Here is an 18986-nt window from a genome sequence, read left to right as displayed (position 1 = left end):
CATACCACAGCACTGTTTGTAATAGCAATAAATTAGAAGTAACATGCATATCTATCAACAGAAAATGGATACTCAGTCAACTGAGTATCATACAGATAGTGCTACCTCTAGAACATAACACTAATAGCATAACATTAATTAATAATTAATTAATCAATAACATTAATCAGAACAAAACAAGTTGCAGAAACGTACAGCATGTAGAAATTAAAAAACTTTTCTAAGCCAAAACATAAGAGACTCTTAAAAACTGAGAACAAACTGAGGGTTGATGGGGGGTGGGAGGGAGGGAAGGGTGGGTGATGGGTATTGAGGAGGGCACCTTTTGGGATGAGCACTGGGTGTTGTATGGAAACCAATTTGACAATAAACTTCATATATTGGAAAAAAAATAAAAAAAAATAAAAAACATCTCTAATGATATTCAGGTTTGAAAATCTGGTTGGTAGGTGTTAACATTGTTCTTTTGCTCACTTTGATGTGCAATTTTTAAATGATGCGCATTTTTAATACTTCATAATGTAAATTTTTTTAAAGACCTGGCCATGAAAACCTAACAGAGATAATGCCAATGGCTAGAGACATTATCTTGAAAGGATTCTTCCTCCCTGTGATCCACATATATGCAACCCAGTAGAATTAGCTCTAAATGACATTATCATTTAACAATTCAAGATATATTTCAAAGAAAATCTCTATTTCTCCATAATAAAGATAGATCTTTGATCTAATTGCTCTTTACTGAAGTACCCTTAGATATTGCTGCTCCACACTTGTTTTGCTCAAGAAAATCAGGAAGTAGAAAAACATGTAAAGGAAAGAACCTCCAAAGAAAGATCAATCTCTGCTTCCCACATACTGATATCAGCTAAAAACACTTGGTGACGAAAGGATCATAACCCCTTTTTTCACAAGTCCGTGCAATCACAAGTTGAGAAAAAAAATTATAAGGGCCTCAGGAAAAATGAAGAAAAAGAAATAAAGCCTTGGGATGCTTCTTAGGTGCTCAATTTGAGGGGAAGGGCATTTTTGCTTATTTGACGATAACACGGGTCAAGGAAAAATTTACAAGTTCATACGCACCTTTTACAGTCTACGTGTCAAAGTAATGGCAACTTGACCTTTTGGTACTGCATGACAAATTTTCATTTAAAGCATATTGTAATTTTAGTCAGAGGGTCACAACAGAAAGTCAGACTGAAGGGAAGGGAAACTCCATTTCTTTAGCACCACTTATGTGCTGGGCACTTAATTCTTATGGCACCCTGTACCATTGGTATTATTACTTCCATCTTACAATAGTTTCAAATGAGGCCCAGAGAATTAAATGTGATTTCTAAATTCGAACTGGGTCAAACTGGATTTGAACCCAGATCCTCCTGACTTTAAAGGCCATGCTTCGATGCACATCCTGCTTCCGATTCTTGTCCCTTCCCCCTTACGCCACACCCTGCCATCCTCCTGTGTGCATCCCTAAGGCCTGGTGGCATACTGATGTGTAATGGCCGATAGGCCTACAGAGGGGGTTACAAATAATACACGTCTATTACTTTTGTGTGTGGTAAGGCTGTTTAACAACGCCCATGAAAGGCATAAAATATCACTTGGTATTACATGCACATATATAGTTTTTGTTATACACAAAGCTTTAAATATTAGTTTTGTTTTTGAAAATACAAGTAACCATTCGTTAGCAAATAAAGCACTTAAGACCAATATAATAGATATTACAGGTTCCTTGTGCAAATAATCACAGGGGCTCACAAAGGTGTTCACAGTTGTTTACTACAATGTTCATAATAGTAAAAACTGGGAATAATCTAAATGTCCCCCCATCAAGAACTGAATAAATAAATTATACCCAGCAGCAGAGAATACTATGAAGCCATAAGAAATCACGTTTCAGAAGAATGCATTTTATGAGGAAACAGGTACACAGTGTGGAGCTGTAAAATGCAAATGGTACAGGCAGGGTGAAAGAACTATGTAAATATTTACATTTGCATGCAAATATAAAACAGTGGAAGGCCAAACACCAAACTGTTAACTGTGGTTGACTTTGGCTTATTGTACATGTTTGCTAGGTTCTCACTGTATTACTGACGTCAGGAAAACAGTCAATAGTCAAGCACCCTCCCACACTTTGAGGAAGCTTCTGTATTGTGCATCAGGGAGGCTCTGGGGATGGCTTGGTGGACGAAACGCCAGCTTTCACCAACTATGACACTCTGTATCCAGAGGTTAACATGCAAGTGGAATTGATGGTGTGGGCTAGAATGGGAGAGGGAGACTGAAAGGGTGGGCAGAGGTCTGAGAGAATAAACCCCTTCAGCTAAGTGTCTCTCTTTCCCTAACCTCTCCCAAAGTCACACTGTACCACAAGAGAAAGGCCATGAGGGACTCATCCGGGGAGAACAGAATGCACAGCTATGAGCAAAAGGCAGTATCCCAAGAAGCCATAAATCTTAAGTAAAAATAAATCTTTTATGAAGTTGGTCTCTTCTCTGTAAGTCACTTCATTCATTAATTTATGTTTATGATGACCAGTCGACTTTGATACTATGGTAGCATCAAAAGTAACTGAAAGTCTTTTCCCTTAGTTATATCAGAGTTGTAGCTTGCTAATCAACTGATTTCTTATTTCCGAATCACTGTTTAAATTCATATGCAATGGCCCGAGAAGGGCCAACAGATAACATATTAGCATATGACATGTATTGGGAATTTGCAATATGTTAGGCACTGTGCCATGTTCCTTCCCCGGCCTGGCTGGCTTCACAATACAGTGTTAGAAACCATAATTCTTTACACCAACGATCTGAGGCTCAGACACATGGGGTGACTTAACCAAGGTTACACACTTAGCAAGTGGCAGAGCTGGGATTTAAATTCTGAAAATTCTTACTCTATACCATTGAAGATAACTGACAAGATTGAGATAGATGACACATTTAGGAAGGCAGGAAGGACTTCTAAGTGGGGGAACTGAGGCTACAGGGGCAATATGGAGAATAAGAAATAGCATATGGAGGAGCGCCTGGGTGGCTGAACTGGTTGAGCATCCGACCCTTGATTTCAGCTCAGGTCCTGATCCTGTGGTTGTGGGATTGAGCTGAGCATGGAGGCTGTTTGAGATGGTCTCTCTCTCTCTGTCTCTCTGACTGTCTCTCTCTCCATCTGCCACTCTCCCCTGCTTGTGCGCATGTTCTCTCATTCTCTCTCTCTTTCTCTCAAATGGAATAAATAAATAAACAAGCAGGGGCGCCTCGGTGGCCCAGTCTGTTAAGTGTCCGACTTTGGCTCATGTCATCATCTCACGGCTCATGTCGGGTTCTCTATCTCATGGTTCGTGGGTTTGAGCCCCACATCCGGCTCTGTGCTGACGCTCAGAGCCTGGAGCCTGCTTCAGATTCTATGTCTCCTTCTCTCTCTGCCCCTCGCTCACTCGTGCTCTGTCCCTCTCTTTCTCTCTCTCTCAAAAATAAATAAACATTAAAATGTAAAGTAAATAAATAAACAAACAAACACACAAACAAATAAGATAGGGAAAGAACACTAGCATTAGTGAAACCATGAAATGTGTTGGCATCCACTCAGAAAGCGCCCAGGGCTGTAAGGAGGCAAGTTCCACTCCTGAGTTGCATGAGCTGTGGATATGGTGGAACAGAGAGTTTCCATGCCCCACCCCTTGGAATTTCTCAGTGTCCTGGCATCCAGAAAATTACTAACCCTGCTCCAAGGAAGAAGAAATCCACCAGAGGGAAAACTCCATTGAGAGCCCAAGATGATGTTTGATGGGAGTGTATCCAAAACTTGATGATATGATGGGAAAAGTCGTGAAAAGAAATTGGTTGGTCACCTTTATTTTATGACGAGTAAGTATGAGTACTCCAAATTACTCTACTGAATTGCCTATTTATCCTGTTTTATATTACAGTGTCTATCATTAAAAGTGTTGCAATAGAGACGCTAGAGTTATGACTGTGAAGGTTCATTCATCACGCTGGAGGGGATGGCTTAGTGGACAAAACGCCAGCTTTCACCAACTATGACACTCTGTATCCAGAGGTTAATATGTAAGTGGCATTGACTCAGCAGCTCGTCTTCTGCATGAGGCTAGTTCAGTTTACTCACATGGGTGGAGGGTCTTCTGGACAATGTCTGGAAAATACCTGCCTCTCCTGCTTGAATAATGAAGATTCCTAGAACTTTTATAGACTTAGGGTTTCCCCCAGTCTCCTGGAAGCGTGAGATACAAATGAGTCAAAGGATCTTCTAACACACTGTTAACATCGGTGCCCTGTCCTGGCTGGCTTTCCCTTCTTTAGCCTTGCAGAGCCAATGAGGCCTTCCCTTAAACCATTTCTTTCCATTCAACGGTTTAACAGTCTTACTATATTTTAGATGTCTACGACAGTCTCTTTACTGTCTTCACCCTGCTCAGAATTTCTTAATCTTAGTATTTCAAATCAAATCAATCCAAACATACACTTAATGACACAAACTGCCCTCGTATGAACAAATCTTTCACCTTTATGACTTTATCAATTTACTTTACGATGACAAACTAGGAATGTTTAGTAGTTACAAAAGTCATGCTACCACTGTGTGATGCAATCAATAACTAGAGAGATGATTCATTCCACCTTTATAAAATTATATTCTTAAAAATTCATCAGCTAAATTTGTATCAGTTTGACGAAGTCCATACTCCAGTTGTAATTTCAAAATGAATACGGCACGCGCTCATTGAGCACCCACTATGTGTCAGATTTTGTCTGAAGCACTTATATACCAAGTTTAAAAAAAAAAAATACCAGTCCCATCCCTGCTAGAGTCTAGTGAAGGTGACAGACAACCATAAACAGGTGATAAGTGCCATAAACACGGTACAGTAAAGTGCCCTAGAAACAGATTCATTCTCTCTGTGAACCTGGAGAGTAGTTTTGAGGAGAGACCTGAAGCTCCTTATTTCAGAATGCATAGTTTGACAGGATCTGATTTTCAGATTTGGGCTTTGAAATTAAATCTCAAATGTGCGGAGAGGTGTTTAAAAAGTAAGTGATTCATCGTTAAACCTATAAGGATAGGACTATGGGAATTTGAGAAGCTAGAGGGGTGAGATTGTTATTAACATAAGCTAATTTTATTCATGCCTCCGGATCTTTACACAATGATTTCCTTTTTTAACTTTTTTCTTCTGCAAGCCCATTCCAAGATTTCATCACTCACTACATTCTTTTCCGTCATCCCTCATTGTCGAAAGACATTATCGATCTCTCTGATACATCACACACCACTCCTCCTTCTCTTCCTGACTTGTAGATGGGACTGTTTCCATATATGCTGACATTCTAGTTATGACAACAATCCAGCCCTCCCTGTTCCAGCTACCTCTGCCATTAGATCACTATCTTCTTCTTTAATACCCACTGCTAATTGTAGTTGTTTATTTCCCACACATAATGCACGATGTGGTCATTTTTGTAAGATTTCATTCCTATCGTCCGATGATATGGAGTTTCTTTTCTATGCTAATTCATGCTTTCTTTAGAATTTCACTGTAATTTGCCAATATCTACATATTTTATCCTTCAGTTCACCAGGTGATTATTAAGGACATGGAAATGTAGCAATCTTTAGTTATTTTTTATGAACTCTCAATTTTCCTTCTCCAAACTTCCCACTATCCAAATATTTATTTCTTCAGGACAACTGCAGGGTTATCTACGGGGCTGTCTTCTAGCATTCTACAAAATGCCTTTGTTTCTAGTTACAGGCATTAGAGCTGGAATACGAGGCAGGCACAAGACCTGTTCACACTATCTTCATCCAAAATGTCCTCCATGACTGGGATGGAGTGTGGTAAACTCCACGGACTGTGGATGGAGTGTGGCTGTCTATAATAGCTGGCACCTGACTGGTGCCCTCTGGTGGTAGCAGGATGCCTTGACTGGGATGGTTACTAGACAGAGCCTCAATACTGTCTCCACACCTACGAGCCTGAGTACCTCCTGTCTCCTCTCTTGTTAATTTTATAGAGGCTTGGTCCTCCTTTCCCTTCCCTTCCTTCATTTCCCTTTTTCTTTTCCCATCTTATTTTGTACTCAGCATTGTACTCAGTGCTGATTCAGGCCTCTACAAAGGAGCAAACAGTGAGTCTATAAGAGACACTGACGGATGACGACAGTGATGGTGATAAGGACTGTGACAAAAGTTTGCTTTATTCACAAGAGAATGTCAGTGGTTCTTGAAAGAGGACCACCCATCTGCCATTTCTCATGGCAAGAAAAAACATAAGCATGAATGTACATTGAGGAATTTTTGCCCCACTAGAAAAAAATATTCATTCAATATTTTAATTGATAAATAGAAAGTAAGACTGATTGTGAAACATTCTTTACCAGTTAACATTAGAGTCAAGTAGCACCTTGTAAAGAGAACGTAAATTTCACTCTGTCTAAAGTTTGGGATGAATGAGGATGACCAAATTCCTCTCTACTCACTGAATTCTGACTCTTGTAGGTAAATCCAATGTTTCTAAAAAGAAGTCAATGTGATATTCATAATCTTCTATGCATATATCAGTTGCTGCAGCAGTATTTCACTTAATGTTATCTGTAGTCTGAAACTTTTTATTGCATCTCTAAATATCTGTCTTACTCCTCTCAATCCTGTTAAAAAGTTCTCATTTAATATTACCTGAATGTAATTTCTCAGAAAAACTGGAAATGTGGTTAGCTGTACCAGCTTACTGGGGACTTCTGGAAAAGGGAATATTTCTTTTTTTTTTTTAATTTTTTTTTAATGTTCATTTTATTTTTGACAGAGAGAGACACAGCATGAGCAGGGGAGGGGCAGAGGGAGAGGGAGACACGGAATCTGAAGCAGGTTCCAGGCTCTGAGCTGTCAGCACAGAGCCCAACGTGGGGCTCGAACTCACGGACCGTTAGATCATGACCTGAGCAGAAGTCGGACACTCAACTGACTGAGCCACCCAGGCGCCCCTGGAAAAGGGAATATTTCTATGTTTACTCTATCAGGAGGCAAATTACTCTACCTGGAGTGATCACATGTATATTCTGATTTCCTGAGAAGGGCCTATAACAGAATAAGAAAGTAAACTAAATTTGGGTGAAACTAATTTAAATGACCATTATCCGCTTCATCAAACTGTTTCTTCTGGAACTTGTGCTCTGCTTTCATAGTTTGTAACTACTCAAAAATTCAGATGTAAAGTCTAGAAAATACCAATAACATCTAATTGATAAAATACAAAAGGCTCTCGTTCAGCCTTGGATAAACAAGAAGATTCACAATTGTCTGCAATGTAGAAATCCTATGTGTATGTGGCAAGAGGAAAGGTAGAAGCAAAGGGTAGAATCATTTTTGTACGTTTGAATAGAAAATGAGGAAAAATCCTACATCCAGTAAATGAAAATGCAATAACTGTCCTCTGTTCCTACTCTTGCTCCTCTCGAATACTCCTTGACATAGTGTAAGCGCTCTTCTAAAAACATAAGCCAGGCCATGTCAACCTCCTGCTCTCAGCCTTTCTTGGCTTATATCAAAGTCCTTCCAAGGGTCCCACAGGAGCTAGCCCTAGCTATCTTATCAAGAGCATTTCCTACCAGCCTCCCCATAACTCATTCACGTTTAGAATCAACCATGTCTATGAAGGAACTGGCAACCTGCACATTTGTTCTTGTGCTTAACCTGTCATTCCAAAGGCTACTTGGGTTTTCCATAATGAAGTGGCAAATGTTAACGTAGGCACAACAAACCACTATAATAATTGCCAGGAGACAGAATCCAGCCGATGGAAGTTAGTCATACATATACCGAACTCTCCCAAGAAGCTGTTTTTACAGACATGTCAGCAATTAGGGCAGGAATTACTCTGCTGATGACATTCCACCAAATAACAGCCACCAAAGACTTACCGGCAGCTACTATGATAACATCTGCCAGCTGCGTATGGATCTTCAATTGTTCTTTGGGAGTGTATCTGTGAGCTATTGTCACGGTTGCATCACCTGGAATGGAGAAGAGCTCCCATTAATAGTTACTGAGCTTTTTCAAAAGTTATGGATGCTATCATTCTAGGGGAGATTCAGTTATATCCTAAGAGTAGAATTGCTTTCAAATGATTACAACACTTTAAGAACAAAAGCTAGATAAGAAAACTTAGATGACTGAAAATATTATATCCTTCAATTAACCAGTGGAAAATCAAATAAGACCAAATGAGAGCATGTGCTGACCATCAAAAGAGAGATCTAAGTAAGGTCCTAGAAACCCAGCACGTGAAAGTTCTGTATTGAGGTTAATATGTAAATACGTGGGATACTTGTTGGCTTGATAATTAGGTATATAAGCTCTGAAAACAGCAAGTAAGTGCATCCAAGATGGGGCAATGCATTGTGGGAGCACAGCTAAGAGATTAATTCTGCCTCCTCTTGGGGAGGTGTCCAGGAAGGGTTCCTAAAGGAGGCAATATACTTTAGGTCTCAAACCAATTCAAGAAAGAAGAAAAGGGCATTCCAAGCCAACAGAAGAACAGGAAAAAAATGGACCAACTTTGAAATTATGTGTTTAGGAAATAATGAAGAGGCTTTAGATATAACAGGAAATATTCATACATGCTTTAACGACGTGGTGTATGAATAAGAGAGGTTACCAGCCTGACGGCTTCCAGTGCTTTAAGTGTGAGCCAAGGAAGAGAAGTGAAAGAAAGGCAAGGATGAGAGTAGTCAGAAAAGGACTTCCAGTCAGAGCGTGGCTGTGTGAGACAGTACCTTGTCTCTTCTCCTAGATAACCTACAAGTGCTACACATTTAACAACAACAACAAAAACTATATAACCTCCATTTTTAGCAAAACCAGAAAGACATACTTTCCATAGATTCCAAAAATATGTGCGAGTTACCCAGAAGCAGCGGAGTTAATATATACACACAGGAAGAAAGGCAGCAAAGAAATGCAGAGAATAACAAGATGGCCAGTAGCAGGAGATCTCTGAAAATGACCGCGAAAATACACTGTTCGAAGGTGCAGGGTCCACGTCAAAAATACAAAATATATCTCTTATCTGTAGCAGAGAAGATAGAAATAGAGGCAGAAGAGGCCCGCTCGGACCCAGGATGGCTCACACTGCCTCGTAACAGAAAGACTCAAGTGGAGGGGCCATTTTAACGGGAAGCGGTTTGACTTTGTGTAAGTGGTGAAGAAGGGATCTGAAGGCTGCCCAGCACCTCCTCCCCAGTCCCCAGCAGAAGTACCCGACCCACAGGAGGTCCAAGAGATCTAACTCACTCAATGATAAGTAAGCAAAAAATACTTGACACAGAATTAGTAAAAGAATGCTATGTAAAAATCAGCCCAGGGAAATTTTGAGGGTGACGGAGCTGTTCTGCTTCTAGTGGAGTTCCTTGACTGTATGCATTTATCTAAATTCATGGCACTGTACACCGAAAAGAGTGAACTTTACTATACTTTTTAAGTAAATAAAAGAATATATTTTAAAACTGGCAGCCCCCTCCCCCCCACACACACACAAAAAAAGAAGGAGTTTTTTTTTTCAAGAATTTTCCGACGTACCGGTGGGCCCGGGGGGCTCAGACAGTTAAGTGCCTGACTCTTGATTTTGGCTCAGGTCATGATCTCAAGGTTAGTGAGATCAAGTCCCATGGCAGGCACTGTGCTGACAGTGAGGAGCCTTCTTGGGATTCTCTCTCTCTTTCTTTCTCTGCCCCTCCCCTGCTTGTGCTCTCCCTCTCTCTCTCTCAAAATAAATAAATAAACCTTTTTTTAAAAAAATAATTTACCAACATACCAATACACTCAGCAACAAAAAGTGTCGCAATGGAAAAGTTGAATGTTATGACCAAACATTATGCCAAAAATTTAAAAATTAAGAATGTAAAGGCACAGGACCTGGGGAAAAAGAAGACTTTGAATCCATACAATTGACCATAATGGTCAACATTGAGAAAAATTTCAGTAAAGTAGCTGGATTGTAAACATCAAAGAAGAAGAGTATTACGAGCAAAAATTCAAATTTGTATCTTCAACTCCAGAAAACAGAAGAGCAATATTTGCAAGAGACTCATGCAAAAAAAAAAAAAAAAAAAAAAAAAAAAAAATGGGAGTCACAGTCAAATCATTCTCCAAGAATAAAGGTAACAATTTTGAAATTGTAAGAACTCAGGGAATACTGTTCCCTTGTGTTTTTCCTAAAGAACTTGTTAAATGATTAACTTTAATGAATCAATATCATATATCTGAGGAAAACAGCAAAAGGACTATTAGAAAGTTTGGAATATATTTAATCATAAAAGTAAGACTAAAAAAAATGAGAGCTGGGTGACGGACAAAATGTAAATCCTATTTGGTCTAAATATGAAAAAAATGGTATAACTAACAAAATTGGAATGGGAAGGGCAAAGATGAGAAAGTTTGCTGATTGCGAACTAGATTAACATAACATTAATTATGTTATCTAATGACTAGGATCAAAAAAACATTTAAAACTGATCAATCAAATAATAGAAGAAGAAGAAGATTTAGAAGTACAAGGTAAAAACATTACAAACATAATTTTTACTGGCAAATATCAGGTTGGAGACAAAAGAAATGGAATCAGGGAAGAAAAATAAAAGCATTTTATCATTTTTATTTATTTATTTATTTTGAGAGATAGAACTCACGTGCATGCACACCACACACATGTGCAATTGGGGGAGGGGCAGAGAGAGAGACAGAGAATATGAATCCGAGGCAGGCTCCACGCTCACTCTGGAGCCCGACACAGTTGGGGCTTGATCCCGACCCTGAGATCATGACCTGAGCTAAAGTCAAGTGTTGGATGCTCAACTGACTGAGTCAGCCAGGAGCCTCCATTTTTTAAATTAGATTATCAATAGATACCATATGAAGAAATAGACAACTAAGAGTACTGCATAAAGTTATAACTATTAGAGTAATGACTAACTTTCCTAAATATCAGAAGAACCATACATAAAAAAAAAAACAATGTAAAAAATAAGTAAAAGCCATAAAAACAACAAACAGAACAGAAACTAATACACAGTTCAGATCAGATATATTTATCTTCATAACAAATTTTCCTAAGTTATCTATTTTTAAAAGAATCCTATTTCCAAATTGGCTTGCAAACCAAAAACAAAATCTAACTCTATACTTTATATAAGGTACATCTAAAACAAAGCTGTTTGGATGTCAAAAATAAAAGATAGGCAAATGCGTAGCAGGAAAAGGACAAAAAAAGAGATGATGTTCTTATTGTCAAATAAGGAGAAATTTACCATTAAATAGGACAAAGAAAGTACACATTATAATGCAAAGATGTGATTCAAACGAACTCACAACAATGAGAAATATATAAGTAACATGTAAGAGAAATATAATTCATACAGCAGAAATTATAAGGGATACAAATCAAAAAAGAAACACATTGTATTTGCTGAATTTAATTCACCTTTCTCAATCCACAACAGATCAAAGATATAGAAAAGGCAAATAACATAATTAATGTTATGTACCTGATTGCAATATATCAAATTTTGAAAGCAGAACATACATTTTCTTTTCATGTAGCCAAAGAATATTTTTTAAATGGCATTCTCTTTGGCTACAAAGAGAATTTTAATTAATTCCAAAAAATAGGTTGATAAACTTCAGATATTTTCTTTCATCACAAGTCTATAAAGTTATAATTATTGAAAAAGTCAGAAATTAAAAGGTTCTTTCTGGACTCCTGGATGGCTCAGTTGGTTAAACATCCAATTTTTCATTTCAGCTGAGGTCATAATCTCATGGTTTGTGAGTTCGAGTCCCGCATCGGGCTCTGCACTGGCAGCAGGGAGTTTGCTTGGGATTCTCCCTCCCTCTTTCTCTCTTTCTCTCTCTCCTCTCTCTCTCCCTCTCTCCCTGCCCCTCCTCTGCTTGTGCTCTCTCTCTCTCTTTCTCAAAATAAACAAATAAACATTTAAAAAAAGAAATCAAAATGTTTTTTCAGCAGGATTTTTTTAAACCCTATTTTAAATAATTCTTGGGTCAAAAAGAAAACACAAAACAACAGTGCAGAAATTCTAGAAACATTTATAATGAAATTACTATATATTAGATCCTATAAAATAAAGATAAAACAAAGAACTAAAATAATTGAATCAATAAAAGAAAAGAAGTGAATCAATCACTTAACTTAAAAAAAGTAGATAAGGAACCAAAAAGAAACAAAAGAAATGAGAAGATTAGTAAACATAAACTCAAGATGTTAATATTAAATAGGTCTGAAAATTGTAATATAAGCAGTGAGAGAATTCAACAAATTGCCAAATAAAAAGTAAATATACAGTAATAAATAGCTTTCATATATAACAAGACATTAGAAGATAAAATGAAAGAAAAGACTCCATTAGAATAGCAATACAAGAAGTAAAATACTCAGAAATAAACTTAACAAGAAATGTGCAAAACCTATGTGGTAAAAGAAAATCTCCAGAACAATACCAAGAGACATCAGTAAGACTGAAGAACTAGAAAGATAAACCATGTCTTATGTAAAAGACTCAATATCCTAGAGATAACAATTCTCCCTACGTTCATTACAAATGGAATACAACTCCAATAAAAACTGGTAGTCTGCATTTTTTTGGAAGAATATAATTTCATCCTAAAGTTAATAAGGAAAAAAAAAAGTCAATAACCAGGAAAGCTTTAAAAAGGAAGAACAATGAGAGACAGCAGTACTTGATAGCAGTCTTTTTTTTTTTTTTTTTTAGTGAGAATAGGCTGGGGTTTTTTATTTTTATTTTTTTATTTTTAGGTTTATTTGTTTATCGAGAGAGAGAGAGAGAGAGAAAGAGAGAGAGAGAGAGAAAGGGAGCGCATGAGCAGGGAAGGGGAGAGAGAGAAGGAGAGAGAGAATCCCAAGTTTGCTCCACACTGTCAGTGCAGAGCCTGATGCAGGGCTCAAACCCATGAACCATGAGATCATGACCTGAGCTGAAATGGAGTGTCAGGTGCTCAACCAACTGAGTCACGCAGGGGCCCCTGTTAGCGGTCTTTCTCCTTTCAGTTCATGACACCACCTTCTGCTCAGCTACACGGAGCAGAATCTGTTTACGAGCTTCCCTTGTGTGTTTTCTCTTCTCTTTGACTTGCTATAAACCAGTAATAAATAAACCATTTCTACCTTAGTACAGCTTCCCTATATGCAGAAAGGTCCTCTCAACCATGGAAGTGTGTCTTCTTGCAGGGGAGCTTCCCAAATCCCCACAAAACCAAAACCAAACAAAAACTTCCCACTTTGTCAGTACTGATGGTTTCAGCAAGGAATTGAGGGATACATAATAATCCACTGAGTTGTATATACATACAATGAACAACCTGTAAAGTGTCAAGCAGAAGAAAAAAATATTAAGATGAATTTCAATAAGCATATAGAAAGATCTTTTAGGTAATTCCACTCCCCCGTCAATAATATCTTGTGAACTTGTTACTCCTAAGTGAGTTGGGCTAGTGATACCCATGGGAAATATCAAACTCATATTTAGACTTGATCAATGAGTTTCTGATTATAACACTATCCACCCAGGGAAAGGCTTTCAGCCTACTATGCAGGAGACCACAGTGTGATAGCAAAAGAGAGATAAATCAAAGGAATTAAATACAAAGGTGTTCAAATCATGCCTCAGTCTCTTCTGCCTTTGCCCCTTGCAGATGAGCACCTTGATACCTGTCCCTGCTCCTGAGAGCTGACTATCCGGCACATGATATGCTAGTTAACCTGTGAAAATTCTTGTCGTTCCTGTTTTCAGTTCTGGTGCCCTATTACTTTTCTCCCTCGAATCCTCTGGCTTGCTGTACCTAATCCTTTCTAACTCCTCAACTCTTCCCTGGGTAGCCAGTACTGACAAGTCGGAGCAGCTACTCTGTAGAATGATGCATATCTCTGACCCTCAGATGACTTTTTCCCACACTCAGTTTTATCCTCTTACGGTGCACCTGCTATCAGCCTGGGCGAGGGCCTAATTTTTCTAACTATCACACGGACCCAGATAAAAACGTTTATAAGCAGAGTCTTAAGCAACTTCTCGGTGCCCAGTGCTTTACATCATGTTTGTAAGATAGAGCAAGAATAAAAAACTTAGAACCTATCTCCTAGAATCTGAGAGTTCTGTTAGAACTTAATAATTAACTGCTGGGCAAGATAGGCTTCTTACTATACAAGAGTCCACAGTCAGTCACGAATGGTCTACTGGGAGCTGTCTGAGCAGTTTTCTAGGCTATCATTACACTGTAATTTATGCAAAATTGCAGATTGTAGCGAAGAGTTGCTGGCAACTAACCCAGAGTGCCAATTTGAGGGATAAAAATATTTGCTATTTAAAAAGAAGCTAGAACAAACAGCACAATATGCTTCATAATAGAGTAGCAGTTTTTGCTTAGAACAACTTAAAATGAGGAGTTTCTTTTTGTTGGACATTTCTAGGTCATTCCCTACCTTCATTTATTCAACGATCAAGAAAGAATCCCAGAGCTATGTGAAGCAATGGAGACACACGATTCCACACTTTCATATGAGAAACAGATATGTAAATCAGAATATGAACACAGAGGGGGAAGTTCCACGCTAAAAGGAGTTTATAAGTTTGTAAGTTACATGTTGGCACAGAGCATCTCTCTCTACTCTGGCTGAGAACAGCATAGGGGAGTACCGCAAATTCTTAGAGAAGACAGATTTTGATGTGAGTAGGAATTTATTTTGTTTCTGTATGCTTTCTCCATCCTTGCCCATCTGTAAATTATTTTCCATAAGAATGTAAGAAAAGCATGTCATTTAGCCCAGATGGTTAGAAACTTCTTCCTCGCAAGAGCTGAGGTCTACCTTTTGGCAAGATCTACCATAATTCTAGATCTAACTTGGACAGCACCACAGAACAAGTCTCAACTTCCTTTTCCATGAGACAAGTCTTCAAATACCTGCTTATACCTGCATCCACAGACGAAGCAAAATGGCAAGTCCAGTAGGAGCTAGAATCTCACAGGTAAGGTTTTGCTTAGTCACTTTCTCTGGATAAGACAAAACGGCATCATTCTCCATACATTAACTCATACCATGGTCTGTTTTTTTTTTTTTTAAGTGTTTATTTATTTTTGAGAGAGACAGACACAGAATGCGAGTAGGGGAGGGGCAGAGAGAGAGGGAGACACAGAATCCGAAGCAGGCTCCAGGCTCTGAGCTGTTAGCACAGAGCCTGACGCGGGGCTCGAACTCATGAGCTGTGAGATCATGACCTGAGCTGAAGTCGGACGCTCAACCGACTGAGCCACCCAGGTGCCCCCATGGTCTGGTTTAAAGGAACAATCACTGAGGACATTACAGGCAGGAAAACTCAGCATTCATCACCAGAACAGCACCCAAAGCAAGAAAGAAGCCTGAGTTCTGTTTTTGGACAAAGGTCTCCAGAGGCCTAAAGACTCTGGATTAGAACGTGTGTCTCTTATTCTCTTGTAAACTGCTGTTCCATCTCGTAGCATAAAACAAACAAACAAAAACCTCTCTACAGGGAAAATCTCTGTGGAAGCTAAATGGACAGAACCTAAATGTATGTGATCAAAATGGCCCTTATGTGAGAATTTACCACATGTCTATCATTGTTTTACACCTTACGCATGTTATCACACATTTTCACATCATACAGTCTTCACAAAACACTGCGAGGGTATTTTTTATAAGGTAGAAAATAATGCTATTTGCACTTTACAAATGAGGAAACTGAGGACACACACAAAGTCCAATAGTCTGTCCAAGCTCATACAAACCATATAAGGGTCAGAATTCAAACTAGTTTAGCCCAGCTCTAATGTCCTGGCTCTTAATCATGTCACTCTAGAGCCCCCATCTACACTGGGCACAAACAAAAAAGCATTGCTGAGTTCACAGATGTAAAAGCAGAGCTGGCCAACTGCTACGTTTTCACTTCAGTCAGCAGAGCAGCATTTCTGGACCACTGTCCTGCCTCTTTTAGGAAGCCAGGGAGGGATCTTCGATGACACTCTGCCTTCTGATCCTACCTGGTGTGCACCGGCAGTACTGGTAAGAGACCAGCTAAGGACCGAAAACACACGTGCCTCTATCACAAAATTTAATTTTTACCACTTGTAAAATGATCAAGGGGCCCATTTCCCAGATCTGGAAACAATACTGCATTCTCTTGACTCCTGCATTCCATTTACTGTAAGTTTTCTATTTCAACTTGAGCTGCCTTTTCTGGATTAAATCACTTAAATAATTTTGGATATACTTACAGAGCACTCAGATCTAAGCTCTCCTTTCATGCTTAAAATGGGCCAGGCTTTAAATGTGTTTGTATCTGGTCAAGACCTGCTTGGTCTGATTTGCTGTTGATCAGTCCTTCTGTTACCTTCCAAACACCTTGGGCCATTAGGCAGATGACAACTAAGGAATATGGCTTCACTTTTAATTAGTCAAATGCCCTTTCAAGCTCACTCCTTTTAGACAACTATCTCAAAGTAACTTTGAGAGAAAGTATTAGGGAAGACTCACTGAGTCCTGACAACCAGTGCCTCTAGAGATTTAAAAAAATCTACCCCTGGATTCGGCCAAAAATTATTGAACTGAAGTCACAGACTCATTTGTTCAACAAAGACAATATGTAAATGAAAAACACACATATAATAAAATTCTATGTAGTAATAAATGTCATGAAGAAAGAAATGCAGAGTGAGTACAGAATAATAGCATGAGTGCTATTTTGATAAGATAGTGAGGGACGGCCTTAGGAGATAACATTTGGGCAGAAACTCGAAGGTAGTTAGAAAAATAATTTATTGTAAATAGCTTCAGAAAAGAGCATTCCAGGAAAAAGGAAAACCAAGTCAAAGACCCAGATACAAGAGCATGTATGATGTGTTCTAAGGAAACAAAGGGCAGCCATGGCTGGAGGGCAGTGATAGAGGGTTAGAATGGTAGGAACCGAGCAAAAAGATGCAGCCCAGGTCAGGTCCTGTAAGGTCTTGCGTATTGTTTCAAGGAATTTGGATTTTATTCTGATGTTATGTGTTTCTGAATGTTATGGGCACCCGTGGGTGATTCAGAACGACCGTGTGAAATATAGAGTACGTATGGGAGATAGGACCAGGGTGAATGCAGAGAAACTAGTTTGTAAGTTTAGTAGTGCTCCAAGTGAAAGATATTGGCTGTCTCCACTAGGATCTTTTTGGTGGAGGTGATCATGGGTATATTTTACACAGACTGCTAATGGATAAGACACAAGGTGTGAGAGACAGAGGTCAAGGGTGGCCTAAGCAACTAGGTTGCGTAACAGTGCCACTTCCTAAAACAGGACAGATTATAAGGAGTAAAATTAAGATTGAAGATTTGTATATGGTACATTTGAAATGCCTACTGGTCATCCAAGTGGGCTGACATGTCAAGTGGACAGTGGTTACATGGGTCTAGAAACATGGGAAATACTGATGGTATTTAAAGCATTGGGACTAGAAAGGATGACCTAGAAATGGCTCTGGAACGAGACGTGAACCCCGAGTTTATTCCAATGTTTTGAGCAGTTCTCCTCAATCCTGACTACATTAGAATCTCCTATGGAGCTTTCCAAAAAATACTGATACTCTGGTCCAACTCAAAAGATTCTGATATAATTGTTCTGTGTTGGGCTCAGGCAGCTATATTTTTAAAAGTCCCTAGATAATTCTAGTGGGCAGCTAAGGTTGAGAACCACTGGTTTAGAAATTGGGAAGAACAGAATGACCCATAAACAGAGAATGAAAAGACATACCTAGTGAAATGAAAGATACACATGCCAATGGTGGCTTTATGCTTAAACAATGAAAGAAATAGTCCTATTAGATGTGGCCATTTCCTGAAATTAGAAAGCATGTTATGAATATTACTCAGTTCATTGTATAGTTTCCTGCTTATAAGACCCCTCAGGAGAAATTATTTTTCAGTCTTAATATCAGAAAATGTTTTCTTTATCCTGAGCATGTATTTATTTTTAATCCTAAAGCCATTTAATTGGGTAAGTAGTCTCTCTTTTTTTTTTTTTTTTCCTGCTAAAGAGCTCTCAAGATGAAATTTGTGACCCAATCATAGAAAGTATAGTTTAGGCTCAAATAAATAAATTCACCAAACATATATTCAGCACTAGTATACGAAAAGCAGTGTGCTTGGCAGTGGTAGTATATCCATGAAGATTTAATGATATGCCTATTTTTAAAATTTTTAAAAAGTGTTTCTTTTTTTTTTTTTTTGAGAGAGAGAGAGAGAGAGGAGGGGAGGGGGAGAGAGAGAGGGAGACGCAGAACTAGAAGGAGGCTCCAGGCTTCGAGCTGTCGGTGCAGAGCCTGATGTGGAACTTGAACCCAGGGACTGTAAAATCATGACCTGAGCCAAAGTCAGATGCTCAACTGACTGAGCCACCCAGGGACCCCGATATGCCTATTTTTAATAGCTTTATTCTTGGCCCTGTTTTAGTTCTAGGCCTTGCTTCCTCCTTTTCTTAACTATTTCTCTTTTGCATTGTGTTTTATACATTGCTGTGACCCACCTTAAATACTCTTTAGAATAAGCTAACATGTACTCAACACTTAGAATGGATGAATAGTAAACTCTTTATAGGTATTAGCTCATTTAACTCTCCCAAAAACTGTACATACATGTGAGATAAGGGACATGCACGAACGTAATGTGCAGTCAGGCAAAATGACCAAAGAGTCAATGCTCATTAACAATAGGTTTTCCTGCTCCGAGAGTCAATCTTCATCAATCAAGACTGCAGCTATGGTGTGAACAACATGGCAGTCATAAATGAAGATAAATGGCTTTGAAGCCTTACATTTCTAGGATTACTTTCTTATGAGTAGGGATGAAATGTTTTGAGTCATCTACATGAATCAGTTCCCCAGGTGGCCAA

The 18986-nt window shown here is 38.7% G+C and overlaps 1 protein-coding gene across 1 annotated transcript in view; it reads right to left on the bottom strand.

Annotated features, from left to right (window-relative positions):
* The window catches only part of MTHFD2L (methylenetetrahydrofolate dehydrogenase (NADP+ dependent) 2 like), a 145606-nt gene that overhangs the window by 66816 nt on the left and 59804 nt on the right, over positions 1-18986 (bottom strand). Inside the window, exon 6 of the mRNA XM_060654872.3 lies at positions 7944-8036. Coding sequence (XP_060510855.1) covers positions 7944-8036 — 93 coding nt within the window. The remainder of the gene's footprint in view (positions 1-7943; positions 8037-18986) is intronic.

This window comes from Panthera onca, chromosome B1 (assembly GCF_046562875.1).
Source record: "Panthera onca isolate mPanOnc1 chromosome B1, mPanOnc1 haplotype 2, whole genome shotgun sequence".
Lineage (NCBI taxonomy): Eukaryota > Metazoa > Chordata > Mammalia > Carnivora > Felidae > Panthera > Panthera onca.
This window is presented reverse-complemented; position numbering and strand designations above follow the sequence as displayed.